We start from the raw sequence: 16,131 nt of genomic DNA, 5'->3' as shown, positions 1-16,131 counted from the left end.
CAGGTGGACTCAACAGACATCAAGATTTCAGTTGATTCAAAAGAATAGTTTGACATTTTGGGAAAAATGCGTATTCCCTTTCTTGCTGGCCAGTGTATCTTTTGATCATTCAATTTTAATTTCATAAACAGGTGTTAAAAAACAAATGGTTATTTGATTTTCATTTTAAAATACAAAATTTTAAAATTGAAATACAAGGCGTTTTTTCCTTTTCATTGTCAAAAGGGGATGAGAGAAATTTAAAATATGCTTTGATTTTCATTTTCTATTTGATATGACAAAAAATAAAACCACTAGAAAACAGAAATGAAAAAAGGCCTGTTTTTTTATATTCAGAGACCGGATGTTGTCATTTCCAAGGCAACAGCGCAAGTGTACCAGTGTTGCTTTCAGCACCTGTAGGCTAAAATTACTTTGGATTCCTACTCTGATGTCATTTTAGACATGACGAAAAAAAAGGCCTGTCATGTGCAGAAATCTCTGTGCGCATATCACAGGGAAATGGGGGTGCAAGAGCATTTTCTGCAAGAAATGTGAGGAGACTTTGCACTCAAACTTGATGTGACCATAGACTCATCTGACACCACGCTGAAGTTAGTTTCCACTTAGCTTTCGCTTAGCTTCCGCTTAGCTTCGACTGATCCTCCGGGTTTTTTTTGCACCTCTTTAACAAATATAAATATGGCTATGAAATACATCCTGAAATGAATAAATGAGGCAATACATATAAAGATATAAATTAGTCAATATAGTTTAATAGCCTAAATACATATGTTTTACTTTTATTTATTTCAGGGGGCTTTATTTTATATAACGTTACACATTTTTTCCCCTATTTGCACGTTATATTTAAATTAAGTTTGGTTATCTTACAGACTCAGACTAAAAGCAGCTAGCCTCCCTGGCTTAGTTTATCAAACCATATCACTATCTGCCAAAGGAAATAAAACCTTAATACACCCATGAATAAAACACAAGCTCGGCAGATTCGTCTGATACCCAGCTAATGTTAGCTAGTGCGGGTCACACTAGCTTTGCACACGAACCACCGGGGACCCGGGTCACAACCTATGGTCACAATGGGCTGATGGCTAGCTGCTAGCTAGCTGCTACTTGACGAAAACAACCACAGCTAATATTAGACCCAGCACCGGAGGTCCCTTTTGACCATGAAAAGGAAAAAAACGCCTTGTATTTCAATTTCAAATTTTGTATTTTAAAACCCAAATCCTATAACCATTTGTTTTTTGTTTTTTAATACCTGTTTATGAAATGAAAATCGAATGACCAAAATATAAACTGACTCTTGCTGTAAAACTGTAAAAAATATACTGGAAGTTTTCTTATAGTTATTGCCTATAGCGAAAACAAGTGAAACTACTATCACCTTCTAGTACTAGTTTAACTTCACTGTGCAGTTCAAAAAGATTTGAATGTAGCCCTGCCTGCACGCCTTCACTGTCTCGCCTCTATGTGCTGATTCAAAAACTTTTTGGTTCTTCTTCCTCATGAAAAATTATATTTCAATCGGGAAATCTGAAATTGTTTTGAGATAGCGTTTTTTTCTGCAGCGTGGCTTAACTCTGTTGCGTGGGACATTGAAGCATCTCACTTTTCGGAGCAGATGAGAATGAAAAAATCAATATTGTGGAACCCGAAAGCTTCTTAGTTTGTTAATCTGTAATAGCCGATTCATAAGCATGGCTGGCATAATGCGATGATTGATGTTTTGGCTTCAGCTACTTTATCTGGCTCAGCAACACTGATCATTTTGGGCTCGACAACTAAAGACCCAGAGAGCCCGGCTTGCTTAGAGGAAGGCCAGCTTGTTGGCGGGTGACTGTTGCTCCAATCCAGTGCCAAGTGCCCATCAGTGGCGAGGAGGGTCCACGTGATACAGGGAGTATTTTCGATACGTAACCAGGCGACCCAGATAACGCTCCAGTCTGCTTTTGTGGGCCAAGCAGCAGGAGAGTAGCTTTGCAAATGAACTGAGAAGAGCAAGGTGTTCAAATTAAGACCCTAATTATGAGGAATGATGAATCTGTCCCTGCTTGTGGTGTCCCACCAGAGACTGTCGAGTAGAAACATCTCATTGAACAACTTCCCAGGGAAGAGAGAGCCAGGTATTTGATGTGATAATAAAGGAATCAGGATCAACGCATAGTTTGGATACTTTCTCCATGCCCAGTGGGTTCCTAAACACCACACCATTTGAAGTGTATAGCTTAGTAATTTAAATCAAAGTAGAGTGGTGGAGGAAAATGAAGGGTGAGGAATTGGGGGAATAATTTAATAATACTGTTCATCCGTTTCTGGGGTTATTTTAAGACTTGGCAGCTTACAGAGTGCAAGAGTTCCCTGCCACACTCAATGGCCATTAAGAATTTAAAAAAGCAGAAGTAGGCCACAGACAAGTCAAGCTGAAAGAACATAAGGCCAAACTGCCTCTTCTTCTATCTGTTTTTCAAGCGTAAGGCAGAAACAAATGAGTCGCTGGTCTTCCAGTGAAAGTAGAAACTGTTGAAACCATCAGCTCAGGATCATGAGCACATCATGGTTTCAGCTCCAACAATTTTTTGTGAAGAGGAAACTGAAAAGCTGCAGGAAACCCTCAGACCGACTGCTCCAAATTTCTTCCACCTCTTCCTATTTTTGTATCATGCAAACTAATCAAACCAGCACGATTTGCCTTTAAATGCCTCATCGTGTTTAAATGTGGTTCTGAGGCACTGTCTTATAAAACACTTCCTCAAAAGCTGTAGTAAATTTCTAGTGACATCTGCAGAGGGCATGTGTTGGCTTCCAGCGTGTTCCTGCTCAGACGAAAGAGATTTGTGACAGAGTCGCTTTGAGGATAGACAGTGCTAGAAAAGACCTGCGGGACATGAGGGTCCTGCAGGATTTATAAAGGAAGAAAGAGTTTCAATACTAACTCCTAGTGTGCTCAACGTCTGTCCAAAAACAAGTCTTGCTGTTTATTAGGAATGGACCCAGAAGAGGATTTTATATGTTGGCATCAATATCCAGGAGCATAAACAGTAAAATATGGATCTACTGGGCAAGTCAGTCCCAAATTAATCAAGTGTCGAGATTTATTGCCAGTTTGGCTCATCTTTGTTACTCTAACATCCAAAGAGACCCAATGTTAAATTTGAGCAGCATGTTTTCTTTTTTCACATAAGCTTCTTTAGAATTGAGCACAGCAGTTAGAATCCATTTAGTCCATTAAGAGAAGAGCACAGAATACCATTAATTAAACTACAGCTTTTTACCCTAACCAGTCCAGCACAGTGCTGCAGAAAGCTGATGCCACTGTCTACTAAGGGAAACATACTTATATTAAAATCAATTTTGTAGTTCGGTAAAGTCAAGTATTTTCAGTAAGCTGAAGATATGAGTTTAGATATTTATTTTAAAACATTTATTACAATTACAAATTATGAAAGTGTGCACACAACCTACTTAAAATGGAAACATAATAGTACAAATCAGCATACTCCAGCTTCTTCCTGTTGCAGCTACTTCTACTCTGCAGCTCATAATAATAACTGACAATTAAGACACAAGTCATTAAGAAACAAAATCTGCCAGGAGGAACGTTCAAAATGTTCTGTGGAGTCAAAGGTAATTTGCTGATTTGACACAACAGCTGAAGAACAAAGTCAGCTGGAGAAATGTGTAAAAGAGATGAGCAGCCACCAAAACCTTCTCAATGGAGAATAAAGACGCTGCTTAACCTGCCATTTAACATTACCAAGGGTACTATACACCTTACAGTATGTGTTGTTTTACACCAAAAAGAAAAATTACAAGCCACTTACAAGTTAAAATTTTAACTTGCTGCAATTCATTTTATAGACAAATTGTGTATTATAACCCCATGATGAACCTGGCTCCTCTTTATTCTTTACAGTAAGAAACCGGCTTCTAACCTGACCTCAGTTTAGGTCTTGGAAGTGCTGAATGAAAAGTTCAACCTGGAAATCAAACTGCTTTACATTTCAGCTTCAGACACAGTTTTATCTTTCATTCTCCTTGAACACAGAAATCTTATTATGAACACTAACATTGTGATTCAAGGTTGGATAATGCACACAAAAGTAGTTTTACCCTCATTTAATGTCTTGTTCCTGCACCCACTACCATCTCAAAACCAGTAATTAAAGTCTAAATATTGGTTAATATGTTTAAGAATGCATACATTAGCAACTTTGTCAATTGATGTTTTACAAGAAATAAAAGCTATAAGATAACTATAAAAAAGGAGAAAAAAAAACTGTTGCAACCTATTTAACCAAACAAATTAACAATAAGAACACAGTCTAATGTAGAGCCTGAGGGAGTGGATGGGGAGGTGGGAAAAACCTATTTACTCCTTTTATAACTGAGGTTGCATTTCCCAAAACCACATTGATAGTGATGACTGAGGGAATAAAACCGGTTACAAATTCATGTTTCAAGATTTTTCCATTCATCTTGATATCTAAACTGGGGACCCTGCAGTCACAAACCCGTTTCTGTAACCTCCTAATTCATTAGATTGGCCTGCAGACCCCTGCAGTTCCTGAAGTGTTATTGTCAGCCTCAAATCTGTAGAGTGTTAGGCTGTAATGATTTTGTGGGAGTTAAATTTGCAGCGTACAGCAGTTAAGTCGCTCTGCTAATTCAGCCCTTCCCCACCCACTCCATTCATAAGGTGAAGGACTGAAACCTACACACCATCACACATATAGTACAGGCCAAAGGTTTGGACACACCTTCTCATTCAATGCATTTTCTTTATTTTCATGACTATTTACATTGTAGATTTTCAATAAAGGCATCAAAACTATGAATGAACACATATGGAATTATGTACTTAACAAAAAAGTGTGAAATAACTGAAAACATGTCTTATATTTTAGATTCCTCAAAGTAGCCACCCTTTGCTTTTTTGATAGCGCTGCAAACCCTTGGTGTTCTCTCAATTCAATTCAATTTTATTTATAGTATCAAATCATAACAAGAGTTATCTTGAGACACTTTACAGATAGAGTAGGTCTAGACCACACTCTATAAATTCCAAAACCCCAACAATTACAGTAATTCCCTCAAGAGCAAGCATTAGCAGTGGCTATTGCGACAGTGGCAAGAAAAAACTCCCTTTTAGGAAGAAACCTCGGCAGACTCTTGGTAGGCGGTGTCTGACGGGGACGGTTGTGGGTGTGATGAACAGTGGCAGATAATCATAATCTGTCACATTAAAGATAATGGAACAGTGACTTCGAAGGTAATCGTGGAAGTTCATGTCATAGCAGGGCACATCGTGTCATACTGAGTAGTGCAGTCTCATGAGCTTCATGAGGTAGTCACCTGAAATGGTTTTCACTTCACAGGTGTGCCTTGTCAGGGTTAATTAGGGACATTTTTTCCCTTATTAAATGGGGTTGGGACCATCAGTTGTGTTGTGCAGAAGTCAGGTTGATACACAGCTGACAGCCCTATTGGACAACTGTTAGAATTCATATTATGGCAAGAACCAATCAGCTAAGTAAAGCGAAACGAGTGGCCATCGTTACTTTAACAAATGAAGGTCAGTCAGTCCGGAAAATTGCAAAAACTTTGAATGTGTCCCCAAGTGCAGTCGCAAAAACCATCAAGCGCTACAACGAAACTGGCTCACATGAGGACCGACCCAGGAAAGGAAGACCAAGAGTCACCTCTGCTGCTGAGGATAAGTTCATCCGAGTCACCAGCCTCAGAAATCACAAGTTAACAGCAGCTCAGATTAGAGACCAGATGAATGCCACACAGAGTTCTAGCAGCAGACACATCTCTAGAACAACTAACTGTTAAGAGGAGACTGCGCAAATTAGGCCTTCATGGTCAAGTAGCTGCTAGGAAACCACTGCTAAGGAGAGGCAACAAGCAGAAGAGATTTGTTTTGGCCAAGAAACACAAGGAATGGACATTAGACCAGTGGAAATCTGTGCTTTGGTCTGATGAGTCCAAATTTGAGATTGTTGGTTCCAACCACCGTGTCTTTGTGCGACGCAGAAAAGGTGAACGGATGGATTTTACATGCCTGGTTCCCACCGTGAAGCATGGAGGAGGAGGTGTGATGGTGTGGGGGGTGCTTTGTTGGTGAAACTGTTGGGGATTTATTCAAAATTGAAGGCATACTGAACCAGCATGGCTACCACAGCATCCTGCAGCGACATGCCATCCCATCCGGTTTGCGTTTAGTTGGACCATCATTTATTTTTCAACAGGACAATGACCCCAAACACACCTCCAGGTTGTGTAAGGGCTATTTGACCAAGAAGGAGAGTGATGGAGTGCTGCGCCAGATGACCTGGCCTCCACAGTCACCGGACCTGAACCCAATCGAGATGGTTTGGGGTGAGCTGGACCGCAGAGTGAAGGCAAAGGGCCAACAAGTGCTAAGCATCTCTGGGAACTCCTTCAAGACTGTTGGAAACCCATTTCAGGTGACTACCTCTTGAAGCTCATCAAGAGAATGCCAAGAGTGTGCAAAGCAGTAATCAGAGCGAAGGGTGGCTACTTTGAGGAATCTAAAATATGACATGTTTTTAGTTATTTCACACTTTTTTGTTAAGTACATAATTCCACATGTGTTCATTCATAGTTTTGATGCCTTCAGTGAGAATCTACAATGTAAATAGTCATGAAAATAAAGTAAACGCATTGAATGAGAAGGTGTGTCCAAACTTTTGGCCTGTACTGTACATGGTGCACTGTTGCTGACATTGCTGAAATGTGTGATTTTCATGATTGTGATGGAGGACTGGCCGATAAAACGATCTCAAAACGGGGTCGCAATAAAATTCAAGTCGATAACGATGATAAGCTTTGGACATATTTACCCGATAACACAACTGCCAGAGTCTGCCTTTTCGGCTTGGATGCCAGATACACCCACTTCCTATTGTGAGCATTTGAGTTGCCAGTGTTGTGTCGAAGTGTGTTCCCATTGTGAATATGTTTCTTGCGTTATCCTCTCAAGCTGAAGACATTGTTGATAAAAAGGGTTACACAACGTCAGTAGGCTGGTTTTAGGTTGCTTACAAAATCAAAAGAAATGTAGCCAAAACCAGACTGATCTCATGAAGTGGCATATGTATGATACGCCAATTCGTATGTCATTATTGGCGTGTTATCAAGACGCATACTCGTTTTTTAGCGTGTTTATCTATGCCGTTTGGACTCCATTGACTTACATTACCTTGAGATTGCATGTGAATTGACGCCGTAGTGAGAAGTATGAAAGGGCGAAAATTCGCATGGGGAGATGGACGGTTAAAACACAGGACTTTCAACCAGGAAACCGGGGATCCTGTCCCGTGTGTCACATTTCCTGGGTAAAACACAGGATTTTCACCCAGAAGAGTGGGGATCGCGTCTCTAACCTTTAACCCTAACCCGTGTGATGTTTCCTTTCCACGTTTGTTGTTTTCCTAAACCCAACACCATTCTTCTTTTCCTAAACCTAAACCTAACCCTAACCCACGTGTCATGTTTCCTAAACCCAACCCCATTCTTCTTTTCCTAATCCCAACCGCTTCTTCTTTTCCTAAACCCAACCCGCGTGTGACGTTTCCTAAACCCAACCATGGCCTCGCGATAATGTTTACGCTGTGGCGTTGCAGACTGTCCTCCGCTGTATACAGCATAGACATACACACGGATAGTTCAAAATGCTTACAGATGTGGCCGGGTTAGCTCAGTTGGTAGAGCAGGTGCAAATATATAGAGGTTTACTCCTTGACGCAGCGGTTGCGGGTTCGACTCCGTCCTGCAGCCCTTTGCTGCATGTCATTCCCCTTCTCTCTCCCCTTTCATGTCTTCATCTGTCCTATCAAAATAAAGGCGTAAAATGCCCCAAAAATAATCTTAAAATGTTTTTTAATGAATTTGTCATCCACCTAAAAAACAGAAACTTAATGTTGTTAACAACTTATGTTGTTGTTGCATACATGTAGTTTAATCTGACAGCAAATCATCTATCAGCCACAGGATGAAAAGAGCTCGGTAAACACCTTCCAACGCACTTCACTAAAGCAACCGGCTTAATAAAGATGTCGATTTACTTTATTGATTCACTTTACATCGCAATCTGTGAAACTGAGGAACAGGAGCCTGTCAGCTTTGTGTAAACAGCTTGTGAAATTATGGCTGCATAACAATCAGACAGCCACACATGCATTACAAAAACTGTTTACATTCCAGTCACTTAACCACCCAGTGTGTAATAGTTGCACTGGGCGTTCGACAGCAATCTTAGTGATTTATGATGGCGGTTGAGTAAATTGCCATTCATATCTTCTTTTCTGTTGATAAAGATTGTGTTTTTTTTTGATGGAGTGTTTTGTTGATTAGACACACGAGGAAAACATAATATGAATCAACATGAAAATAATAAATATGCTAATAGTATTAGATTGTTGATACAATTGTTTTACAATGGGAATTAAAGAATTATTTTAACCGTTTAAAGATGCTTTTAAAACTTTTAATTTTTCAATAATAATTAAAAAAACATCCTTTGCAAAGTGACTGCTATGCCAGTGACCTTTTTTAAATGGTTACAAAATCAAGATGAGATGTTGCAACAGCACTTTTTAGAAAGAGCGTGACATTATGAGAAAGTGCTGTTTGGTGTGCTTTCTTTTTTCTTTCTCTGAATGGATTTTAACTTAATTTAAACTGAGTCTACAGGTTAGTTAAATGCTAACATCAGAAGGTATATATATGTTTACAATGTTCACCATCTTCAAAGGGCTTCAAGGGCATCTTCAAAAAAACAGGCTGGGATTACATACCAACATACCTACATTTTTTCACGGCCACATGCACTTAAATACATGTACAGCTGGACCGGCTATCAAAACAAAGAACACAGAAACTCAGATTACAACACACATTGATTCTTTCATTCAAGAAGTCAGTATTTGTTTGCTACTATATTATTGTGCTGAATATCAAGTACAGCGCCTTTTAAAGTGTTAGCATGCTAATATTTGCTAATTAGCACTGAACACAAAGTACAGCTGAGGCTGATGGGAATGTTATTACAATAATCCTGAGGGGGACATGAATGTGTGAACCAAATTTCACTAAAAACCACAAATGTCAACCTCATGGTGGTGCTAGAGGAAAAGTCAGGAGATCACCAAAGTCAGTAGGATTCATCCTCTGGACACCATGAATGTCCATGTACCAGCTAAAGTGATGGACCAGCTAACAAACCATAGAACCATGCTCAACTGTCCATCACATTAAAACTACTTTTAAAGGACAAACATGCTAGTGCAGACAATAAATGAATCACAACTGGGTGAGTATTTATTTCTGCAAGTTTTAGTCTATTTACAAAGCCAAGCCAATTTAACCCTGTGTACCCTTAGGAGGAAAAAAATCTCTTCAAGTGAGGTCCATCTGCCTGTTGGACAGCTAACAAGAACCGTGACACAGCAGATCTACACAATCCACAAAATACCCCTAATCCAGCAGTCCATGCTCTAAAGCTGCTTAATATTTTGGACATAGGGACAGACCACTGCCTGTTGTAGGTTTACCAATCTGAGAGACTAGGACAGATTTATTACTTGCTTTTGCTAAACTAAAAATAAATGCTGATTTCTACCCTCAGACACAGCGGATGGAGCACCTCATGCTACTCATGGTAAAACCTGCTGATGTCAGTTTTGAAATGGGATGGAGAACAAATGTGAACTCTGAGATTAAAAGTGTTTAGAGCACCATCAGAGAGGAAAAAAATCATTATCTAAAGTAGATCTTCACATAATGACCTCAAATGAAAATGGAGGTCATGTGATGGTATTTGTTCAAATTCTTATTTGGTCAAGAACAACAAAGCTTAAGGGAGATCTACTAAGTTATTAACCATATAGAGTGCAGTGTAGTACAATAGGCTTACTTTGCTAATAAGCAAATGTCTTAAGAAGCTATTCAGAGTTGTCTGATTTGTGCTGACTATTAATGTGATGACCTCATCGTTACATCCCTGGTCAGGGTTATTTCAGTCTAAGTACTTACAGAAATTTCAATCTCTGCTTAAAGTGGATTAACCGCTTTTTCTGTCAAATTTATGTTTCCTGTCCATGGGCTGTTGAATTTCAAAGTAAGGCAGGGCTAATTCAGAGTAGCTGGAATACTACATATGATTTCTCACTGCAGTCACCGACATAAAAACCGGCTTTTTTTATCATTAAAAAGTATCCAAAGAAGCTGGTACTTGTAGTGAAGATCTGGCAGCCAATCAAGGCTAAGTTTATGCTTATGCTTTTAATCAAGCTAATCAGCATTTCTGTCCATTCCCAGCTGGGCAAACTTGTTAAAAAATTGGTGGGAAAAAACTCATACACATACTGTACAAACAACTTTCCTTATATTTGCTTATAAACATACCCACCACATCTGTATTGGTGCATTAAGTTACAGCAGTACGTAACAACGCTCCTTTGATGTTAATTAGCACAGAGCGGAATATGGATAGGAGGTGTCGAGGTAAGATCAATAAGATCTAAGAATATCTTTGACTTAATTTAGACACTGTCTTCAAAGCGTGAACTGCTTCTTCTCGCACTCACAAACACTGACAGAGCTGATGTGACAGTGACAGAAAAATTAATTCTTACAGGAGGCTGCCATCATATGAGCTTTTTTGGCTTGAAAGACGGCTTAGTTTTGAGTCAGTGACTGCAGGAAAATAACAGCCGAGTGCAATATTGAAGTCCGAAAATACCTGTGAGTCAACAAGAGTTCAAGCATCCTTGGAAAATGTTCCATGAAATGTGCAGTAACTCTTGACAGTGGCTTTTTCAGAGCAAAGTTACCTATAGAAACACAGTGACCACCTACAGGCAACTGTGCAAACTTCCAATGCCTTGTGGACGTCCCCTTGATAACTGGTGAATTTAATCCTGCTGTATTTGCGTTCATCTTTAGTGCAAAAGGTTGATGTTTCTGTAAGGTTCGCTTTGGGTTTGATTAAAATCGTTTCTTGAGTGATTTTTAAAAAGCCTTACAGAGCGTAGTGGGCCTTTTTAACAGCAGCAATTTTGACATGTCACAGCAACAGAAGCACAGGTGTAATCAATATCAATAATTATGGCTGCATTACATTCAGGTGTGCCGCTTCTGTCGCTGGCTCACTGCTCAGGCTCATGCTGCGTTTGTGTCATACTGTTTTTAGACTGTATTTATGAGCCTCTGAGTTGGAATTAAGATAACAAGAATTTCTAACAGCAACTATTGCTGAATTTCATGTTTCTCATTTGATAGCTCCTCGCTTGAACCGGAAGTTGTTCTGGCCCTCCTTCGTCAAGGCCGTCTCAAAGCTCTTATTCCTGCCCCAAAGAGCAGGGATACACAATGCAGCCTTCCCGGAAGCCGTGCAGCTAAAAGCTGTTCCTCTCTCCTCGCATGATTTCCTCAAGTCTCTCCCATTCTTCCTCGGTGGGACAGACTAAGACGAGAGGAAGGGAAGCAAGTGAAGACCACGTGGATGCAATTTGACGACATGAGGCGTACCTAATATCTCCCACTTGGCTAAAAGAACTACAAGAAGGTCAACAAAAGATTGGCAAAATAGCTGCAAAGTCATCGGCAGTAACGTGTAGGCTAACTAAACTCCAGTAGTCCAACACTAATACATTTGATTCAGCTATATTAAAAGGACAGTTTGTATCTGGTTTTCACATGTTAACAAACTGCCACAAATACATAACCCCCCAAAAGCTGCTAATTTAGACTATTTAAATGATGTGGCCACAAGGCTAACAGCGGAGGTAACCATCTTGCAACATGGGGGTTTTCTGGTAACTCTTCCCATTCTGTCGACATTATGTGAATGCAGCATTAACGTTATAGATAGTCCCGCATTGCCAGACCTATTTCAACAACGCTGTAGCGGAAGGTCTGGCTAGTCCACAGAACAATTCCTGGATAGGAGAAAAATGTGCTCTGGTTTATTAGCATTTCTTTAAACCAATCACAATCTTCTTGGGCGGTGCTAAGCGCCGTACGAAGCAACGGTGCCTCTGCAAAATAGCCTTGGGAAGGAACTTGTTTTGGTGGAACGTGTACATTCAAAAGTTGTTTTATTGTGCAACAGAAGTCTCAGATTGGACAGATAGCTGTCTCAATTTACCCTGCAGAGATCTGAGGAGCAGTTAACCATAGTCCTCATAAATCAACCGGAGTTTAGAATGCCAAAACAAAGAAAGCGGGAGGTGAGGGACATCCGGCTCAAATAAAGCCCAAGACACACCAAGCCGATAATCAGCCGTTGGACAGTCTGGCAAGGTCAGTGACTCGACTCTGTTCGGTGTGTTCCATGCTGTCGTCCGTCCGAGGGACATTCACAATCACCGACCCTCTCTTAGCAAACAAGCGATTGCGCCTGCTTTAGAAAGTTAACTAGTCGCAAGTTTGCGGTAAAATTCAGTTGGGTTGTCGAGGTCAAAACACAAGATGTAGCAGCTGTGAATCAAATAAAATTATTATAAATAATGTTTACTCTTACACTGAATGTTTGCTGCTTCAATCCAGATGAGTATTGAACAGTATTTTCCGCGACTGAAAAAGGCACATGTTGAGGATGAGGACCATGCCTGAACCGGAGGTATCAGTCTGAAACAGAGCTGAACAGTCCGACCAGTGGAATTAGTTAGGTTATTAATTTGTTTACAATATTTCCAGGCTTCAACCAGTGAAAGACAGGGTCAGGGAGAGAAAGAGATAGATTTGTTAGGCATTGAAGTAGGAGAGGAGGACAACATCCAACAGCGTGTCTGAAAATAAGTATAGTGACAGTATTACCTAGAGTATTCTACTTGTTCTGAGCAGGTTTGTGTAGATAAGGGGGAGAAAGAGGGAGGTGGAGAGAACAAGGGCAAAGAGTGGTGGGGATGAAGGAGGGATCGCTGCAGTGCTGACCACTGCGAGACTCATCCATCCAGAACATGCTGAGCTGCTCTGCGTCGGTTACTGGCTTCACGTCTTCCTCAAAATTACACCTCTTTTAATCAGCAGGATATGGCAGCTTCTCTTTACTTTGCACATTCATTTTACAAACAAAAGGCTCAGGTGATTTCGCTGCCGGCAAGCGATTTAATTATTTAAAAGCTGTTATAGCTCCTGTTGTGTGTGCACATTGAATCCATCTTTTATTTAGCTGGCCGATGAATGACTTGTTATAAACAGCTCACAGGGAAGTACGGTGATGTCTGTCACCAATCCATTTTAAGGACTGACCGAATGCATACCCACCAGACTGCAGGATTGAACTCAAATAACGCTGCCTTTTAACCTGAAGCGGTTTGGACATTTTTACCTGGGTACCTCTGAGTTTGAAGTGCCAGGTCTGAGGAGGTTTACTGCTACTGTTACACTCTGCAGAGTCAAATGACTCTTAACATTTCAACTTATCCTTTGTGCATACATTTATGCATATGTAAACAAACACGAATTTGCATGGATGCACATCATCTTTTAAAAAACAAATATATACCCACATAAACACACAATACTCCTGCAACTGCATTTAACTGCAGCCTACTGTACTAACGTGCAGCAGAATATAGACTGCTTGTTTTGAAGTGTCAAAGCAGAATTTCAGAGCAGAATTACAAGGCAAAGTCATTCATGTTTTATCTTCCCTCTTTTTTAAGTGTCACAACAATGAGCCGCAGCAGTGAGAAGCACAATTTAGCAGATTTTCTCAAAAATACATACAATTTTCCGTAAGTGCTGTTTACTATTATTTTCATTCCATAACATTTATAATTGAGATTAGATGTGAACTGAATTGTCATTCACAACTTGCATCGACTGACTGAAATGGAATGTGACTTGTCATCATCCCCGCTGCGCACAACTGAAAGGTGTTTTCTTAACATAACTGATGTCCCACAATGTTCTGACGTGTCGCAAATATTTCAAACACCAACAACTAGGTGTCACTTGGGTGCAGATAAGTCTTATGATAGTGTCACTCTTAACTGATGAGCAAAAAAATAAAATAAACGCCAGTATGTTGAGAATAGATTAGAGCACCTTTTTCTTTTTAAGACATGATCAGCTTTTTGGGTCCTTATGTCAAGACTGCATCACTATCATGATATTTAGTCAAATATACCCTCGACTGACACTTCCCAAATTAGTGTCAAACTACACACACAAAAATTCTACTAGTGACATTAGCAGAATGCTCCAGAGCATTGCACTTTTGAGTTTCTGCAGAATAAAAACTATGCAAAAAAAGAGAGCTATTAATACCCTCCTCACTCCACTTTCAAATGCATTGAGCTGGGACATCTGTGACTGTATGGAATCAGAGGGGAGCGAGCTGCGAGCTGTGGGAAAACCTAACGGCAGTTGCAAACTGTAACCCCCTGTGGTGGGTTATTTATACCGAGAGAAACAACTACAGTAATATACAGTATAGGTGGTGTGTATATCCACCCGCACTGCCACAATGTACTCTCATCCACAAACTGGTACACTGTAACAATATGAGAATTTAAATTACTGTTTTCCTAAAAAAAAAAAAAAGCTCACTTCTTTCACAATAGGCTTCTAAACCTGTTTACAGTGCGCTCGTTTTCGCCACATAGTTTTTGTTGTGTTTTAGTATCAAATCATGACCGAACGTGAAGTAGGTCTGAACCATTGTAGTGAAAAATAGATACCGTTACCTATCGTAACTCCACTATAGTGTCGCTTCAGGCGGAGTAGTAGCCCGACGCACAGATGCGCCCTGGTGTTCCCTACACTTTGACAGAGCAGCTGTGCTGCATTTTACACTCTGTAATAAATTATATCCGCGCTACAACAGTAAATGTCGGATCAGAAATCTGATCAGTTAACAGGAATCCGTCGTCGATAACAGCAGCAGTTTGTCTGGCTGTTAAATCTCTCATAAATGATGTTTCCCTCTGCGCATTAGCGCACCCATCGTGCGTAATTGGGTTATCCCCGACGTTTCTTTGTTTCAAAACACAAAATAGTCCTACCTCGCTCATGATGGACGGTAATGTCGAGGTTTCTCGGCTGCTTCCACTACGTGAGTTGCGGGATGAGAAGTTTCAGCAACAGTGGTCTTTTAAAAGAGTGGCTCGCTGCAGACAGAGAAGCTTTATAAAGTGTTAAGCCCAACTCCTCCGTGTCATCACGTCACCAATAAACCAATAGGAATGCCGTGGGCAAATGTGTCTCCCAAGTCACCACCCAACTCCTTCAAATATTCATAAGCTGTGTAAGCCCTTTTCATCAGAATCAGCCAAACAGAGCTTCTCTCTCCTTTAACACAAATGAGCGTTGGGAGGCATTTCATGCACCAGTCATCATGTCATTAGGAGAAATTGTTATTTCACTACATGTATCATTGAGACTCCCACCTGAGTGTGTGCAATAGTGCATGGGTGTGAGCTTCATAACAAAAGCTCTAAAAGTAAAATGATGTTCTGCCTTTTTATCTTCCCTTTCATAAACGGGGATTTATAGTTTGTCTGGGGTGCTTTACTGTAACATAATGTGCTTTTTTAAATCTGCTATAATGTTTAAATAATGACTTTACATTTTATAGTTTATTTTTTATTTCATGAAATGTGTTGTGATTTGCCGGGCATCATCACATTTTTATAGCATTATATCTAATAAAGGTTTACTGTGATATAATAAGCAAATGAGATTTCTGGTGTCCCAAACAACCGCATGTTAAATGTATTGCCTCCACGAGAACGAGCTTTGCGTTTTAACTTCATTAAATTTTTTTGTTGAAAGAAAAAGTGCTGGTGATTTTTCAGATAGAATAGTGCCTATTTCTAGCAGGCTTGTATAATGCTTTTGCATCAATCTAACTACATCCAGCTCTTTCCATTCCCTCCCGTTCAACCCTTTCAGCATCCATCTCACAAATTGAGGTAGCTAATTATCATTTGTCCTAAATCCATATATCCATTTAAAAAATTCAATACAGGCGGTGTTTGTCAAATTGAGCGTTCAAAAAGCAAGCGGCAACTCGGGTCCAAAATCCATTGTAACCTCTGGTTCCTGCACTTCTAAATAGGAATAGTTTCAGACAAAGAGAAACAGCACCAA

At 40.0% G+C, this 16,131-nt stretch overlaps 1 protein-coding gene across 1 annotated transcript in view; it reads right to left on the bottom strand.

Annotated features, from left to right (window-relative positions):
• Positions 1 to 15,256, bottom strand: part of pcp4b (Purkinje cell protein 4b) — a 39,704-nt gene extending 24,448 nt beyond the window's left edge. The window contains exon 1 of the mRNA XM_039825256.1: positions 15,045 to 15,256. Coding sequence (XP_039681190.1) covers positions 15,045 to 15,053 — 9 coding nt within the window. The 5' untranslated portion in view covers positions 15,054 to 15,256. The remainder of the gene's footprint in view (positions 1 to 15,044) is intronic.
• Between the last annotated feature and the right edge of the window lie 875 nt (positions 15,257 to 16,131).

The sequence above is a fragment of the Perca fluviatilis genome, chromosome 2 (genome assembly GCF_010015445.1).
Source record: "Perca fluviatilis chromosome 2, GENO_Pfluv_1.0, whole genome shotgun sequence".
NCBI lineage: Eukaryota > Metazoa > Chordata > Actinopteri > Perciformes > Percidae > Perca > Perca fluviatilis.
This window is presented reverse-complemented; position numbering and strand designations above follow the sequence as displayed.